At 33.1% G+C, this 17,139-nt stretch overlaps 1 protein-coding gene across 1 annotated transcript in view; it reads right to left on the reverse strand.

Moving 5' to 3' along the window:
• The window catches only part of LOC108688930 (liprin-alpha-1-like), a gene marked incomplete at its 5' end in the record, with an annotated part of 172,494 nt that overhangs the window by 20,925 nt on the left and 134,430 nt on the right, over positions 1-17,139 (reverse strand). Inside the window, 2 exons of the mRNA XM_018195478.1 lie at positions 2,425-2,568; positions 2,649-2,936. Of these exons, the coding sequence (XP_018050967.1) occupies positions 2,425-2,568; positions 2,649-2,936 (432 nt within the window). The remainder of the gene's footprint in view (positions 1-2,424; positions 2,569-2,648; positions 2,937-17,139) is intronic.

Raw genomic sequence — 17,139 nt, forward strand, 5'->3', positions numbered from 1 at the left:
ATCATTTTGTAATTTTTGCAATACTTAGTAGGATATTAATTATTAAAAATCACCAAATATATTAACTTTCAATAATTAACTTAAAAAAAAACAGCAAGAGAGAAAAGATTGTTTATTTTTTTCTCATAAAGCTTTAAAAATTTTTTCAGAATTTTTTATCAACTCTTTTTTATTACATTTCTTTATATTGGCAACTATTTTTACTAACATGAGTAAATGTGGTACTAAAAAAATTCTGAAAAAATCCTCAGAATTTTATGAGAAGAAAACAAACAATTTTTATTTCTTACTGTTTTTCTGTAAAATTGATAGTACTGGAATACAAAATTATTGAAAATCAATATTCAGCAATTTTTAGTAATCAATATCTTGTTAACTATTGTGAAAATTGCAAAATGGTAGAGCATTTTTCGCAGTTTAATCCGCTCTATTTACACAAAAATTGACCAAAACTTACGGGATCCTGTATATAATTAGTTTAATATTCTTATTTAATCTGAATGACATATTCTATTGTAGCAACGTTCTATTATAGCAGTAAGAAAATAAAAGTGTTATATTCATATGAGCAAAAAACAGAATAAATCCTGACAGGAAAGTTTCTATACCAAAGTAAAAACGCCAAAACTATTCTTAAATACGCCAAAAACTATTCCTAAATACGTTTGGAATCCGGATATAGTTTGATCCGAATGTAGAATTCTACTTCTACACCAAAGTAATCCGATTCATGCCATGTATTTCTGTGCCAAACAACGCTAAACTACGGCAAACTGCGCCAGAAAATACGCCCCTAATTAGCCCGAAAGTATGCTTAACTACAAAAATCTGCGTCTAAGTATGCGAATGAACCATGAAAGTAGTTTGGTGTAGAAGTCTACTCCTATGTCTTTACGCCTTCTTACACGAAATTATACTCTAAGCATAGTTTTGGATATATGTGCATTGTTTAAAGTAACATGATGGTATTTCAGTTGGCATGAATTCAAATGCTATTACGTTGCTGTCATGATGAAATTAGAATTCTTTCCGTAGCATAGGTACTTTAATATTAAAGCTCAACTTTGAGCTCACTTCACATGCGAAATGCTGCGCTCCTTATATACTTTCCCAAGTAATTCTTATTTCGAGCTCATGCATTTCCGCCGTGATCCTCTGTCGGCGGAGATGCATAATGCTCATAGATGAGTAAAAGTAATTCATAAAATGGCTTACAAACGGAAAAATTCAAAGATTATATAGAAGTATTGTACTTTGGCATAATTTGGCATAGAAATACATACCTCAGGATTTTTTCATGCAACCGTAGCTTGGCTAAATAGGCATAGTTATTTCCGTGCGCAACTATTCGATTGTAGAATGTAATTCTGCGTAAAATGGCATACTTTCTCCGAACTTACGAAAAAATGAAAACCAGTTTAGAGGAGTCGACGTAGAAATGCATAATTCATGTAATGATCATTAGCGCGTATTTTGGCGTATTTTTTATGCCTAATTAAGTCTAAATATGCCATTTTATATTTTTCAAGTAAAAACGTGTAATTTACCATTGTTATTTCTGTACCCAACTATTAGACTATAGAGTGTAATTCCGCGTAAAAAAACGTAAAATGGCATACTTTCTCCAAATACTATAAAAGAATAAAAATTAGTTTGGAGTAGTTCGGCATAGGAACGTGTAGTTCAGGAAGTAATGATTATTAGCGCGTACTTTGGCGTTTCTAATTAAAGGTCCAAATACGCCATTTTACATTTTTCGCATATGTAGCTTGGCGTTATTTCTATGTTTAACAACGCGATTCTACGCCACAGTCACAGAAATAGAAAGGCGTACTTTTCGGCGTATTTTGATATAGAAATTTTTCCGCTAGGGAAGAATATGTCACATATTAAAACATTCTAAAAGTAATACACTATAAATCATGATATTTGAAACGTATCCATTATTTATGCAAATAATAGATTTTGTACAGACGAGATTGACTTTCACTATTCATGCTACATCATGTCAGTTTGCAAATATGAGATAGAATCATAAGACATAATTAATTTTCAAGAATATGTGAAGAAATCATGTAACTAAAAATTCTTGATGCAATGAATTTAATCTGTAAATTGAGCTTGTATTTATATTTAGTAATTTGTGTATTTCAGGGTAAACATTACAAAGATACACAGTAGTACACAAAAATACTTGATCCGTATGTATGCTAAATGTTTTTATGTACCATACATATAGTAATACAAGCACGCAGCAGCAAATTGTGGCTTGATAAAATTAACTGAAATATGATGAGAGCACTTTAATAATAATGCATGGCAAGAACGATAAGCCTTCTAGATACAAATTCTAGGAATGTTAAGTGCAGAGGAATAAAAAAAGGGAGAGCTGATGATGTGACATGATATGATTCCTCTGCGTACCTGGTTGGGCCTCCTCACCTGCGTCAGAGCCTCCATCCTCTGCTTTAATTGCTCTTCCATTTCTGGTAACTTAGCATATTGAGCTAATTTTTGTTCCGCGAGTTCTAGTTTTTCTTGTATAGCAGCAATTTTTTCCTCTTGGAGCTTCAGTAAATTAAACATAAGAGAGAAAGTGAGTGTTAGAATTAAGAAAAAGAGAAAATAAGAATTAATCTGTAATTTACCTTTAATTGAGCTTTCTTATGCTGCAACTCCTGCTCCAGTTTCTCATTGAGATCATGAAGACTAGTAGATTCTCGTTGAGCATTGAGGTATCGTTTTTCTAAAGTTGCTATTCGTTCTTCTTGGTCCTCTTTTTGTGCCGCATTCTCTCGTAAATCTCTTTGCAATTTAAGACTTGCCTCTTGTGCCTTCAAAAGATCTTTTTGTGTTTTGGATAGTGTTTCCTCTAACTCGGCGACGCGTCCGCTTAGTTCCGCTACTCGTCGTTGCCACGTATTTAATTCTGAACTCTAAAATAATATTTACAACATGTATTTAAGTAAGCTGAATTAATTGTAAAATTAAAAGAAATAAAAAAGGACTATGACCAAGCAAAATCGTTGATGATTAATTAATAAACGATAACGTCGATTTCATCGCTTCAAACTTTTTATTTGTTAATAAACTCCTTTAATATCAACTTTTTACAAGACACTTTAAACTCATAGTATCTCCGTATGCTATTTCTCCCGTAGCAAACCGTGCTGAGATCTCATTTGGTTATCTACCTATTTCTATCTAAGAACATGTAATATAAAAACAGTTTTGAAAATCGTAATAGTATCACCGGGCATTTATGTAATATTTTTACGGAACTGAGCATGTATATATGTATTTCTTCATCTACGTCTTATTTATACATTTCAATTCTTATTCGCTAGTATATTACTATAGTACTGTACGAGGGTCGTTTGATAAATTTGGTAAAAAAGCAAGTAAAACACATTTTTTTGGAAAAAATCTGCTTTATTTCTTAACATAGTCTCCATCAAGGACTATATACTGAGTCCAACGAGTTTTCAATTTTTTAATACCGTCGGAAAAATAGGCTGTCTCAAAGTCTGCAAAATACTCATTGACGGCGACAATGATTTCCTCATTTGACGAGAATTTCTTCCTACCGAGCCAAGTTTTTAAGTTTGGGAATAGAAAGAAGTCACACGAGGCCAAATCCGGAGAATAGGGTGGATGAGGAATCAATTCATAGCCCAATTCATGTAGTTTTGCCATTGCAACGGTCGACTTGTGGGACGGCGCATTGTCTTGATGGAAGAGCACTTTTTTGCGCGCCAATCTTGGCCGTTTTTTTTTCAGCTCTTATTTTAAACGGTCCAATAACGTTGCATAAGATTCTTCTGTTATTATCTTACCCTTCTGCAAGTAGTCAATTAGGATAATTCCTTGAGAATCCCAAAAAACAGTGGCCATCATCTTTCCAGCCGACAAAACAGTCTTCGCCTTTTTCAATGCACTTTCACCAGACATTATCCACTGCTTTGACTGCTGCTTCGTCTCAGGAGTGTAATGATGGATCCAAGTTTCGTTCACAGTCACGAATCGACGCCAAAAGTCCTGCGGATTGCGCTTAAACATCACCAAACACTGCATTGAAACGTCCTTTCGCATGCGTTTTTGATCGAGAGTAAACAATCGCGGCACCCAACTCTTTACATGCAATTTTTCGTGCAGGATGTTATGCACTCTCTCCGTAGAAATGCCTACAGCCTCAGCAATCTCACGCACCTTCATTCGACGATTTTTCATAATCATATCATGGATTTTTTCCACGATATCCAATGTGGTAATCTCAACAGATCATCCGGAGCGTGCTTCGTCTTCAGTGCAGGTTCGACCACGTTTAAATTCGTTTATCCAAAAATAATCTTCAATGCAGAAGCAGAGTTCCCATGAACTTCGTTTAACTCGGCTTTGATCTGTGCTGCTGTCCACTTCTTTAAATAAAAGTGTTTTATTACTGCACGAAATTCGTTTTTTTCCATTTTTGCGGAAACTGCTAAACCACTCGCTTCAAATGACTATCAAACATGAACTACGCGTCCTTTCTGGCTGAAATTTGGCCTGAAGGGGTTCGAAGAGTGGATCTTTCGAGATGTCGCGTCATCAAATGAATTGTAGCGCCATCTCATGGAAATTTACCAAACTTATTAAACGACTCTCGTACGGTGCTGCTATATTGTGACGTTAGAAAAGTTTTTGTGGTTTTCTTTTATTAGCACTCTATTAGTACTGTAACGTTGACAATTATCCAAAAAATTATGAAGAACTTGAAGAAACAGATTTTGACATAGAAAATGATTTAAATGTTAAATGTGTCTGACATCTCTGAAGATAATGAAGACCACACGCACGCACGCACGCATGCATATATGGTGTATATATATATACATATTAGGTGTATAACTTTGCTTCCGCCGTTTTCCTATAGATGGCTTTAGCGGTAAGTGGTGGTCGAAATAAATAGATCATAGACGTCATACAATAAACTTGGGTATCTGTTAACATAACCTCATAGAAACATTAGTCGATTTGTGTCTGCATCATAAAATTATTCTCGATTGAAAATGTCAGTTTACGAGCCAAATTCTCGTCATTTGCGGGAGGTTTTAATTTTTTGCTTCAATATGAAGAAATCTGGCTGAGGCTCATCGAATGCTCTCAAATACTTATGATGAGGCCGCTATTAGTGAAAGAAGACGTGTCGTGAGTGGTTTCAAGAACGGTGATTTTGACATCCAAGGTCATGCTCTGTATTTGGTGGGACCAGCTCGGCGTAGTGTATTATGAACTGTTAAAACTGACTGAAACAATCACAGGCGATCGGTATCGCAATTGATGCGTTTGAGCCGAGCATTGAAAGACAAACGGCCGCAATACAAGACACGATAAAGTGATTTTGCAGCATGACAATGCTCGATCCCATGTTGCGAAAGTGGTCAAGATATACTTGGAAACGTTGAAATGGGAAGTCCTACCCCACCCGCCGTATTCTCCAGACGTTGCTCCCTCTGACTATCACTTGTTTCGATCAATGGCACACGGCCTGGCTGACCAGCACTTCCGGTCTTATGAAGAAGTAAAAAATTGGATCGATTCGTGGCTCAAAAGATGACCAGTTTTTTCGACACGGGATTCGTACGCTACCCGAAAGATGGGAGAAAGTAGTGGCCAGCGATGGACAATACTTTGAATCATAAATGTATAACCTGTTTTTTACAATAAAGCCTCGAATTTCGGAAAAAAACGGCGGAAGCAAAATTGTACACCTAATAATATATATATATATACATACACTGAAAGAAAAATGTCTGATATTTCTATGTCTGATATTCTAACTATAATTACATATTACTATAATTATGATTATTACTGCTATAATATTAATAATAATAATCATATATACAGTTTTAGCAACAAATGTATACTCTTATGTATGTATTTTCTTTCCAACAATTGATTCATATATCTCATTATTTTTTTCATAAAAGTATTAAGGAACGATTACAAAAAAGTTAATAGTTTACGAGTTATTTAACATTCTAAGGCAATATATATCAAAATAAAGTATAAAATATTTCATAAACTATTGTTTTTTTTTCATTATTTTAATACTTTTATGCAAAATAATTGGAGGAATCATATTATATAAAAAAATTATACAATTCCATTTAAAAAATGGAGATCTTCATACCTTTTTGATGCCTCCACTTAAAAAAAAGATAACCAAAATATGTCTCCTTTGAAACCGTTTTATGGTTTCATCTGAAAACATTTTTTTCTATTCTAAAAACTAAGCGAGATATTTTAGATGGTCGAGTTAAGTAGAATAGCCTGTATATTGTTATTAATATTATAGTAGTAATATTCGTAATTATTGTCTCTGCGTAATATCAGCTAGTATAAGTAGAAAAATTCAGTCATTCGAATATCGCGCGTGGCTGCGTACCAATTTCTCTATCGCGCTTGCGTGGCGCTATACAGGACGGAATCCATAAACGTTGCTCAAGATTCGAGATCTTAAGCTAATGTTTGAGATGTCATGAACCAATCAAAGAGCCGTATTAGCATTACATCTCAATTTTTATTAGCTTAAAATCATCTCGAATCTTGAGCAACATGTCTATGGATTTCGCCCTTAGACCAGCATGCTTATATAACCGCAAGGCGCACTGGTTGTTAGTGTCTGCCATTGTTCGACTGCATGTGGACCGGTGCATAGTCGAATTAGAAAGGTAATTCCAACGAATGCGCAGTTAAAAGTAGTAGGGGGATCTGTCAGCCAATCAAGTTTTGAACTTATTTCACATAATTCGTTCACGTTGCAAAAAAAGTACAATTTTTGATTGGGGGTCCTCCACCATTATGCGCAATGGATCATCTTTCTAATTCCACCATAGACTAATGCTGATCATTGTACATTATGAGTTATTATAAATATATGTTATAAGGAGAAGTATATTCCTGCATAAACTGCCTCACTCATTTTTACGCTAACGAAACTATATCGTGCGTGGCCATATAGCGAAAGGCATAGGTCTCTGACAAAAAGAAAATAGCGCTTCACTTAGCACAAGGCACAAACCTTCCATTAATAATTATAGTAATATATAATTTATAAGTATCAGACATAAAGTTACAAGTATCAGACATAAAGTTACAAGTATCAGACATTTTTCTCTCAGTACACATACATATAATACGTACAAACACATATACGTGCGTACATAGTATACATACTGTGCACATTTTTCATAAAAAACATAAATTTAGCGGAAACATGACAGTGATTTGTCAGACGGACGACATTACCGTTGATGTAATTTTTTTCAACATTACTGTTCAAAGGTTACATAAATAACATATTAATAACAATTATGCAATATATTACAAACATTAATTTTATACGTTAGTAATAGATTGCATAACTGTTTAATGCGACCCTAATCGAGTCACTTTCAATGTAAATACAAGACAAATTATATTGTAATAGTTAAGTAAAGTTATAAGTTTTACGTAATAAGACTGTGTTTGATGTTGTAACAGTTGTAAATACTAGTAACAATTAATTCATTTTACTATTATATTCGCTCGCAATTGTATGAGATGTTATTAGAATCGCCAACTATTTGATCGACAGTTGAATTTATATGCGTTGAATTTATAAGACAAAATGAGTTTAATGATCAACTGAATAAATTTCATAAACATTATAACTGTACAATTCCTGATAAAAATTTTCGCAATGGTTAACGAGATATTAATTATTAAAAATTGCCGAATATTGGTAATTTTTTATTCAAATACTATTAACTTTACAGGAAAACAGTAAGAGACAAAAATTTTTTTTTATAGAGTTTTAAAAATTTTTTCAAAATTTTTGATCAATTTTTTAATAATTGAGTTTTCTTATATTAATTATTTTTAGCAACATGAGAAAATACGGTATTAAAAAATTCTGAAAAAATTCTTAGAACTTTATGAGAAAAAAATAAGCAATTTTTGGCCCTTGCTGTTTTTCTATAAAGTTGATGGAATTTGAGTAAAAAATTATTGAACACCAATATTCGGCAATTTTTAATAATTAATATCTTGTTAATCAAAAATTGCAAAAAGCGAAAATTGCAAAAAGAACTTTTTGACTCACAAGGGAAACACCAAGTGATGGAATCAAGATTTTGATGCGCTTTATACAGGCTGTTGTTGAGCGAAAAAAAAATATATGTTCGGTCGTTTCAGTTATTGGCCCATAGTTTTGAAGAAATCAATTTTTCAGATAATTATTGTAATAATTTGAAAAATGTACTGTACAAATGTATATATCAATATTTTTTAAAATTTTATTTAATAAAAAGTTATTAATTTTAATTATTTTTTGGTTGTAATGAAATTTTATGAAATTTATGTATTAGTATTATAAATAGTATTATAAAAAATATTATAAAAAATAGTATTATAAAAAAGTATTATAAAAAAAAGTATAAATAATTATGGAATATTTATTATTATCGTTATTGTCGTCGTTGTTGTTCAATTGCGAAAAATTGCCGAATATTGGTATTCAATAATTTTTTACTCAAATACCATCAACTTTACAGGAAAACAGTAAGAGACAAATTGTTATTCACATGAAGGCATAAATAAGATTGTAATGAAAACTGTTATGGTTTTTGATGAAATTAAAAATTGGAAATTATTGTTAGGAACATGTAAGTCATATGATTGTAATCTTCTTTTGATTTACATTAATTGATTTATTAATAATAGAAAACTGTTTGTACTGTATTTTGTAGACGTACATTGTAGACGTACGGGATATAAATCATAAAAACGAGAAAAATATAAATATTTACTATATGTATTATGAACATCTTACGAATAAATTTTTGTTATAAACACAATAACTTTTTCTAATATCTGGCGGAAAGCAGATTTGATTGACATTATAGAAACATCAAATACAATAAAGAAAGCAATTATATCTGGGATAAATTGATTTAATAAAAGAATATATAATGTATTATTTGTAATCCAAAATTTGATCGATCTCGACTTTCTTTATCGTATTTGATGTATTCACATATACGGCTTAAAATTCTTAATATGATTATAGAAATAGCTTCTTTCAGGAATTAATTTTGACGAGTACCCAATTTTTCATTCTAAAATGAAATTCATTCTAAAATTTATTCGTAAGAATGTTCACAATAAATATTTATATTCTTTTTATTTTTATGATTTATATCATAAAAATGACGCATAATGTACGTTGACGCATAATGTACGTCTACAAAAAACAATTAGTTTTCTATTATTATTAATAAATAGATTAAGAAGACAAATATATGACTTACTTGTTCCTAATCATAATTTCCAATTTTTAATTTCATCAGAAACTGTAACAGTTTTCATTACAATCTTATTTATACATTCGCATGTGAATAACAACAACGATAACGATGATAATAATAAATATTCCATAAATGAGTTTAATTATAATATGTAATTTCATGAAATTTCATTACAATAAAAAAATAATTAAAACTATAATTTAATAACATTAAATTAAAATGAAATTTATAAAGATATTGATATTTTGATTTATACAGTACGTTTTTCAAACTACAATAATTATTTAAAAAATCGGTTTCTTCGAAACTGTGGGCCAATGGCTGAAACGGCCGGACATGTTTTGCTCAAAAACAGCCTGCAAAAAAATATCATAAAAATCTCCGATCCCTGGTGTTCCTCTTGTCAGTTTAGTCCGCTTTATCCAGAAAAAACGCTTGGCAAAAATCTCGCAATATATGGAATTGAAAATGAAGTATCATTCGAAATTTATTTGATATTTGACATAAATGTCTATCAGATTCAATATAAAATACACGATAGAAACTTTATTAATTCCAATGAGTGATTCACATATTTGTTATTTACGTGACATTGATGATATAACATTTCGCAGAACTTATTTGATATTTTATATGATCATCTTCAGATTCAATGTAAAACATGATAGAAAGTTTATCAGTTTCGAGAAGTGGAGTTCCGAAAGGTTGAACCTTCGATTTTATTATCGATTGGTATATTACTTTTGGTGTGCTGATTATAAATATGATCATGAAAATTACCAACAAGGTCATTTATCGCGCTTAAGCGTCATTACATGATGGAAGGGATAACATGATGTGTGCAATTGGATAGTATCTCTTTCTAAATCTCTGCCTTCTCTGTCTATGGACTGTTCATAGTGCAGAAGACTACCATCTGAAACGCGAAACATGGGGCGGTATTCATAGTCCATTTTTATTTTAAAATCTTAAATAATGTCTTAATGCTAATACAGTCCTCGGATTGACATCTTATGACATCTTAAGATTGTACTTAAGACAGTATTAACTGTAAGAATCGATTATGAACTGGTTTCGCATCATGAAATTGGTATTGAATCTTTTCTCGGCCTAGACGTGCCTAGCGACAGCGAATGCGCCTCACTGTTGGGCAATTCTATCCTGTCGCGTATTTGGTGGTGGGCTGGATGAATTTAGCTATTTTCATTAAACAAGGATAAACAATGCTCATGAGCAATGCGAGCGATAAGTGGAAGGCAGTCATAGTTGCAAATACATTGCATTGCAACATTGTTGTGACATTACAGCGATCTTGCTAAAGGCGAACACTTTTATGATATGACATTTTCATGTTATGACATTGCATTGATATTATATATTACACAATCTATTTGCAATATTACAACATTGCAATGAGATATATCTGTAATCATTTTACAATCTTTTTGTGCTTTTGTATGAGGTTACTTTAGAAAAATTTATTTAAAATAAAAAAAAAAAAGATTATAATGACATATGTAACGAGTATGTAACTACGTCGATATGACGTATTACAAAATTGCGTTTATAGCGCATTAAAATGCAATTAATGTTAATGCTAGCTGGTGAAATATTTTACTTTACTTTGCTGATAAAAATGTATGTTAAGGATTTATCCACACAAATTTGCATAGCCGTACAAAGAAAATTATTCAATCACATTTCTTTTATAAAATCGCACATAAAATATGATTGTATAGTTTTCTTTATGCATACGTTTATGCGGCTATGCAAATTCGGATATTCTGTAATCAAAGACTCGGACCGAAAGATTTTTTCGGTTCCGATTCCGATTCACTAAAATATCAAATAAATGTTCCGATTTTAGTTCCGATATTTTTTTTTTACCAGTAAAGAAAATCGAAATCATATTCAAAAATTATGATCTTTTAACAATTTTTTTCGGTCTTTTTACTCGCTTTATTCTATTTATATCTTTAAATTTATTCTGTAACGATACGCATATTGTTACTAATGTGTAACTCGCGAAGGCTCACGAACTCTACCGAGTAACGCCGACCTGTATCGTTTCTGCTCGTATGGCCGGCGAAGGTCGCCGACGATTCCGTACTGGAACAATACGAGTAGGAATAACAATCCATATAAACCAGCGAATTGTTGCTCACACTTCCAATTCTTTTCCGCTCCTGTCCAACTCCTAGTGGCCGATTCTATCAAACTAAGGTGGTAGAGAGTGTTCTGTCACCGTCGAGAGTTCTCGACTGACCGATCTCCTGCATCTAGTTGCTGCACCGACAGGGTAATCTCAGGACAGAGGAAACTTTATCCTGCCGAGCGTTCTCGGCCGCCGATCAATCACCGCAATTTCCACGCGCCAGCATAGCAAGAGAATAGAGCGTACTCTATCTCCATCGGTGATTCTCAGTAGTCTAGTGCAACACTTTCGCCTTTCTTACAGTAATCGATAGTAGCCAGGGATGGAGTTTTCTCCGCCTCCATCGAGAATTCTCGGCCATCGATTACTAACGTTATCTTTCGCGCTCTTTGCGCTACTGCGCCGCGTCTGCGTTTGGGATTCGCGCCTGACGTATACTCGCATGCGCGCCGTCGCGTACACCTGATTATCAAACGTACACATCGGTCCGTATTCAGAATGCGCTTATAACAATGTTAGCACTAACATGCTATAATTTACATTATGCATACTATAGAATTTTAGAGATAAAAGCGCGCTATCAAGAAAAGTTCTGAATATGTGTCGTAATATATTATCATCGCGCTATGATACAAAAAGCTATCTATAGCTCCGACGTGCATTCCGCGGAAACAAATATTTACATACCTCGACGCACACACGCACGCACGCACGCACACACACACCCCATATTGTACGCCTGACACAATATACATACCGATCATACTTTACGAATTTAACGTATTATTCTTAAGACCGTATTATTCTTAAGACCGTATTATTCTTGTTAGTCTGCATCTCTTCTTCCATTCGAGCTTCTTTTGCGTGTCGAGTTATATCCGAATCCGACGAGCTAATCCACGCAAAAGTTAGGTTGTTTCAATTCTATTAAAAAAAGGAAGGGGGAGAGGAAGGAGAAAGAGAAAAAGAGAGAGAGAGAGAGAGTGTCTTCATCCATTCAATGTAAAGAACCTAGTCGAAAAGAGGTGTCAACTGATTCTGAACAAAATTTATTTTTTAAACATTATTTTAAGCACATTTCTTTGAGCCCTTTCTTATTTTATTCTTATGGATAGATCTCACTTATTACATAAAATCTATATATGTATTCTTGAAATTCACGCTTCGACATAAATTCTTGCAATATATTGATAAGGAAAAAATTAAAAAAATGCTAATATCTTAAAAAAAGTTTACATAAAAAATATCTCGCAATCCTGCCATTTCTTATATGAAATGTTGGAAGTATTTACATTCCGATTATTAAGAGAGCTAGCGACGGTATTAGATTGAACATTGATGATTTGGATGAAGGAACGGGCAGATTAAAGATTAAAAACAAGAATAAAGATAAAAAATTAAGAAAAAAGAACTGAAAAAGATTGTAAAATTTTACCAATTCGATTATATGATTTCGGTATTATAAACTTTACAAAATTTGGATGCAATTTCGGTTTAAAAAAAGGATTCTGAAACGGTTTTCGGTTCCGATTTCGGTTCGGTTCAGGTCCCTGCTTGTAACACGTGTTTCATGCCGATGAAAACGGTCATTTCATTGTTTAGTTATTTTTGCCGCATCGTTACTGATTGTTATTAATCCATTTCTCCTATTTTTTTTTTTTTCGTTTATATTTATTCCGATCTAAAGAAATAGACGGAAATCTCATTTCGGTCATAAATCATAATAATAAATACGTATGAACGGAATAGCAATTCGAAATTCGCCAGTCGAAATATCTCGTTTCCAATCGGGTAATTAGACAGTTTAGCTATAGTACCTAAAAAATCAGTAAAACTAGGCTTATTCGACGAAATGAACGAATATGCCAAAAAAGTCGCTCTGCTCCGCGAATCGAGATATTAATTGTTAAAGTTAACAAATATTTAGTTTAGGAAATCTATCACATTAATGCCATAAAGGATTACACAAATTCTGTTCTATAAATATAAATTTTCTTCTCCAAAAACAAATTTTCTGTTTTAAAAACACAAATTCTCTGCTTCAAAAATATGCCGAGGTGTAGAAAACTCTTCGATCGACTCGGAAACAATCGGATTGTCCATAATATTGGGAATACAAATTAGTTCGGTCCGTTTCCCTAAAAATAACTCCAGCTGTTGTGAATGGTTCATAGTGACAGCTGATTTTGGCGGTTTCAAAGAGGTTAAACATCTGCTAATAATATTCAGTTTATATCGCTTTGAATTTCACACAAAAACCTTGATTTTTACTGTGTGAAATGTCGAATTTTGTGTTAACCAAGCAGCATTTGCAGGAAGTTTTCTGCTTTAATTGGAAGTGCGGCTGAAGCCCATCGAATGCTTGTCGAAGTTTATGGTGACACTGCTCCAATTGATAAATCATGCAGGAAATGGTTTCGACGTTTTAAGAATGGAGATTTCAACGTTGAAGACAAGCCTCGCTCTGGACAGTCAAAAAAATTCGAAGACAAAAAATTAGAGGCATTATTCGAAGAAGAAGAATCAAACGCAAGAGGAGCTTGCAGAATCATTGGGAGTAACTCAACAAGTCGTTTCTATGATTGAGAGCCACAGGAATAATTCAAAAACAAGGAAATTAGGTGCCTTATGAACTGAAACCGAGAGACAATTTTTGAAAGGTGATTTTTCACTTGCGAATAGTTGATTCAAAGACAACAGAAAAAGGTTTTTTGCATCGAATTGTGACTGGAGATGAGAAGTGGATATTCTACAACAACCCCAAGAAGAAAAAATACTACGCTAAGCTCAATCAATCGTTGTCATCGACTTCAACATCAACACCATTGCCGAACATTCATGATTCGAAGATCATGCTGTATGCATATCTGGTGGAACTAAAAGGGTCTTGTTTACTATGAACTACTGAAACCTGGCAATTCCATTACGGGCGATCGGTTAATTGATCGTTTGAGCCGTGCATTGCGAGAAAAACGACCGGAAAACGAGCAAAGACAAAATTATTCTTCTTCATGACAACGTTCGGCCTCATGTCGCTAAAAAAATATTTGGAAATGCTCAAATGGGATGTTTTACCCCACACGCCGTATTCTCCGGACATTGCTTCTTCTGATTATTGGTTGTTCCGAAAGATGCAGCAAGTCACCGGTTCACTTCTTTCGCAAAAATCGAAAATTGGCTCCAAAATTGGATCGACCTCCAAAGACGAGTCATTTTTTCAAGATGGAATTCGAAAATTGCCTGAGAGATGGGAAAAAGTAGTAGGCAGTGATGGATAATACTTTAATTGATCTGTTCATTCATTTTGTTTTGAAATAAATGCACAAAAAAACGGACCGAACTACCAGGTGTATAAGCTTATATATCCGCTGTTTTTTAGACAAAAAAACACATTTTTTTTTCCTAGGAAGCAAAAACAAATTTATTCAAAGTACTTGCCCTCGCTAACTATACATTTTTCCCATCTTTCGGACAATTTGTGTATACCACGCCAAAAAAATTCCTCATCTTTCGAGGCAAACCACTCATCAAGCCATTTTCGGACGTCTTCGTAAGAATCGAGGTGCCGCTCAGCGCATGGCCCATCGACGAAAACAGTCAGAAGGATGATAGTCAGAAGGTGCCAAGTCTGGTGAGTAAACGGGATGGGGTAGTTGAATGTCTCCAAGTAGTTTTGTACCATTGTTGACGTGTGCGATGGTGCGTTATCGTGGAGGAAAATCAGCTTGTCATGTCTTTTCCGATAATGCGGCCTTTTTTCACGCAGAGCACGGTGCAATTTGATCAGTTGTTGGTGGTGAGCATTAACAGTTTCACCAGGTTTTAACAGCTCGTAGATGACATCCTCCTGATCCCATCAAACGCATCGTCTTCCGTCTGAAGCGATTCTTGAGGAAGATGATGGTTGAACGGGATCAACCCAAGATTTCTTGCGGATTCTGAAAATAGATCCACTTTTCATCGCCTGTCACAATACGGAACGATTTTCTTTTTTGTCTAACAAGCAGAATTTGGCATGTGTTTTGGCGTTGCTCCATTTGCCTATCGTTCAGTTCATGCGGCACCCATTTTCCGATTTTTTTGAACCTTCCCCATGGCATGGAAATGGCTGTTTGAGAAACATCCAATTGCTCGACAAGCATTTTTTGCGATTGGGTATCATCCTCGTCCAAAAGAGCCTGCAATTAACAGTCCTCAACTTTCCTGGGCCGATTTTCGCGCTTCTTGTCAAAATTGAAACTCAGGTCAAAATTGAACCGGCGAAACCAATCTCTGCACGTTGTTTCCGATAAATTTTTTTATGGTATGGATAAATTTTTATATTTACATTATCGCCATAGGCCTCCACAAGCATTCGATGCGATTCGGCAGCCTATTTCTTCAAATTGAAACAGAAAAAACTTCCCGCATATGTTTTCTTTTTAGTAAAAAACTAGACATGATTACGAAAGAAAAAATGTATGTTGTTGTATTATATTGTTGATGATGTGCACTGGTTAATGTTGACAGATGTCAAACACATAAAAAAAAGTGTGTTGTGTGCCCAGGGTAGCTTTGTACGCTCACTAATGCCACCTAGCAAACAGCGGATTTAAGCTTATACACCTGGTACTCCCAATAATCTATCTAGGAATATTTAGGGATAAACAAAATAATTCTGATCGGAATCCGAACGTTCCGAACATTTCCACAATAAGTACTCAGTTTTCATTATTCAACGTAATGAACGAATCTTGTTTCACTGAAATTTTGCATTTATATAATCGTCATATTCCGCCTACACATTCTGGTGAAAATTTTTCTAATATTATAATTTTTTATACGAAACATGGAATATTTTTCAAAAATATTCAGAAGTATTCGAAAAGTTTACATCTTCTCTCAGAATTTTTCACACAAATGAGTTTTAAAATAATCTGAAATTTCTCATTCCATAATTTTTAAAAAGTATGTTTTAATTTTTTTAGATTCGATAACATTTCATCAGAAATTATACTTACAAAAAAATCTTAAAAATCTAACGATATTTCATAATTAACATATATGAAAAATTCTGAGAAAAGATATAGATTTTCTGAGAAATGTTCCAATGTATAAAAAAATGTTAGAAAGCTATAAAATTATAGAGAAATTTTGAAAAATTATTTAGAAATTTAGAAAAATTCTGAGAAAAATTTTCACCAAAATAACGATTAAAAATGGTATATGATAAAAAATTAGTACTGAAATATATTTAGTTAATGATACGTATTTACTTTTGAAAATTATATAGGAACATACAGAATTTCTATAGGCATTTATATTTATTTTTTTCAATAGATCTCTAAGAATAGAAATTCTACAGATATCAATAAGATTTTATAAATACAATTTTCTATAGTGTTTAATCTATTACTCTTATCGATTTTAATAATGTTCAATGTATGTGAGTCTATAGTAATATTGGAATATTATTAACAGCATTACGGTATCGACCTATAAATGTCTATAGTTTTGAAACTATATAATAGAGATCGAAATATTTTGTGTGAAAATATTTTAGAGTTCTCGGTTGACCAACATGATTCAATAGTTCTTTTTTATTGTATAAGCTTTTATAATGAATTTATTATATAGACTTCCGGTAAAAAAATTTTCATCTATATATATATA

The sequence above is a fragment of the Atta colombica genome, unplaced genomic scaffold (assembly GCF_001594045.1).
Source record: "Atta colombica isolate Treedump-2 unplaced genomic scaffold, Acol1.0 scaffold249, whole genome shotgun sequence".
Lineage (NCBI taxonomy): Eukaryota > Metazoa > Arthropoda > Insecta > Hymenoptera > Formicidae > Atta > Atta colombica.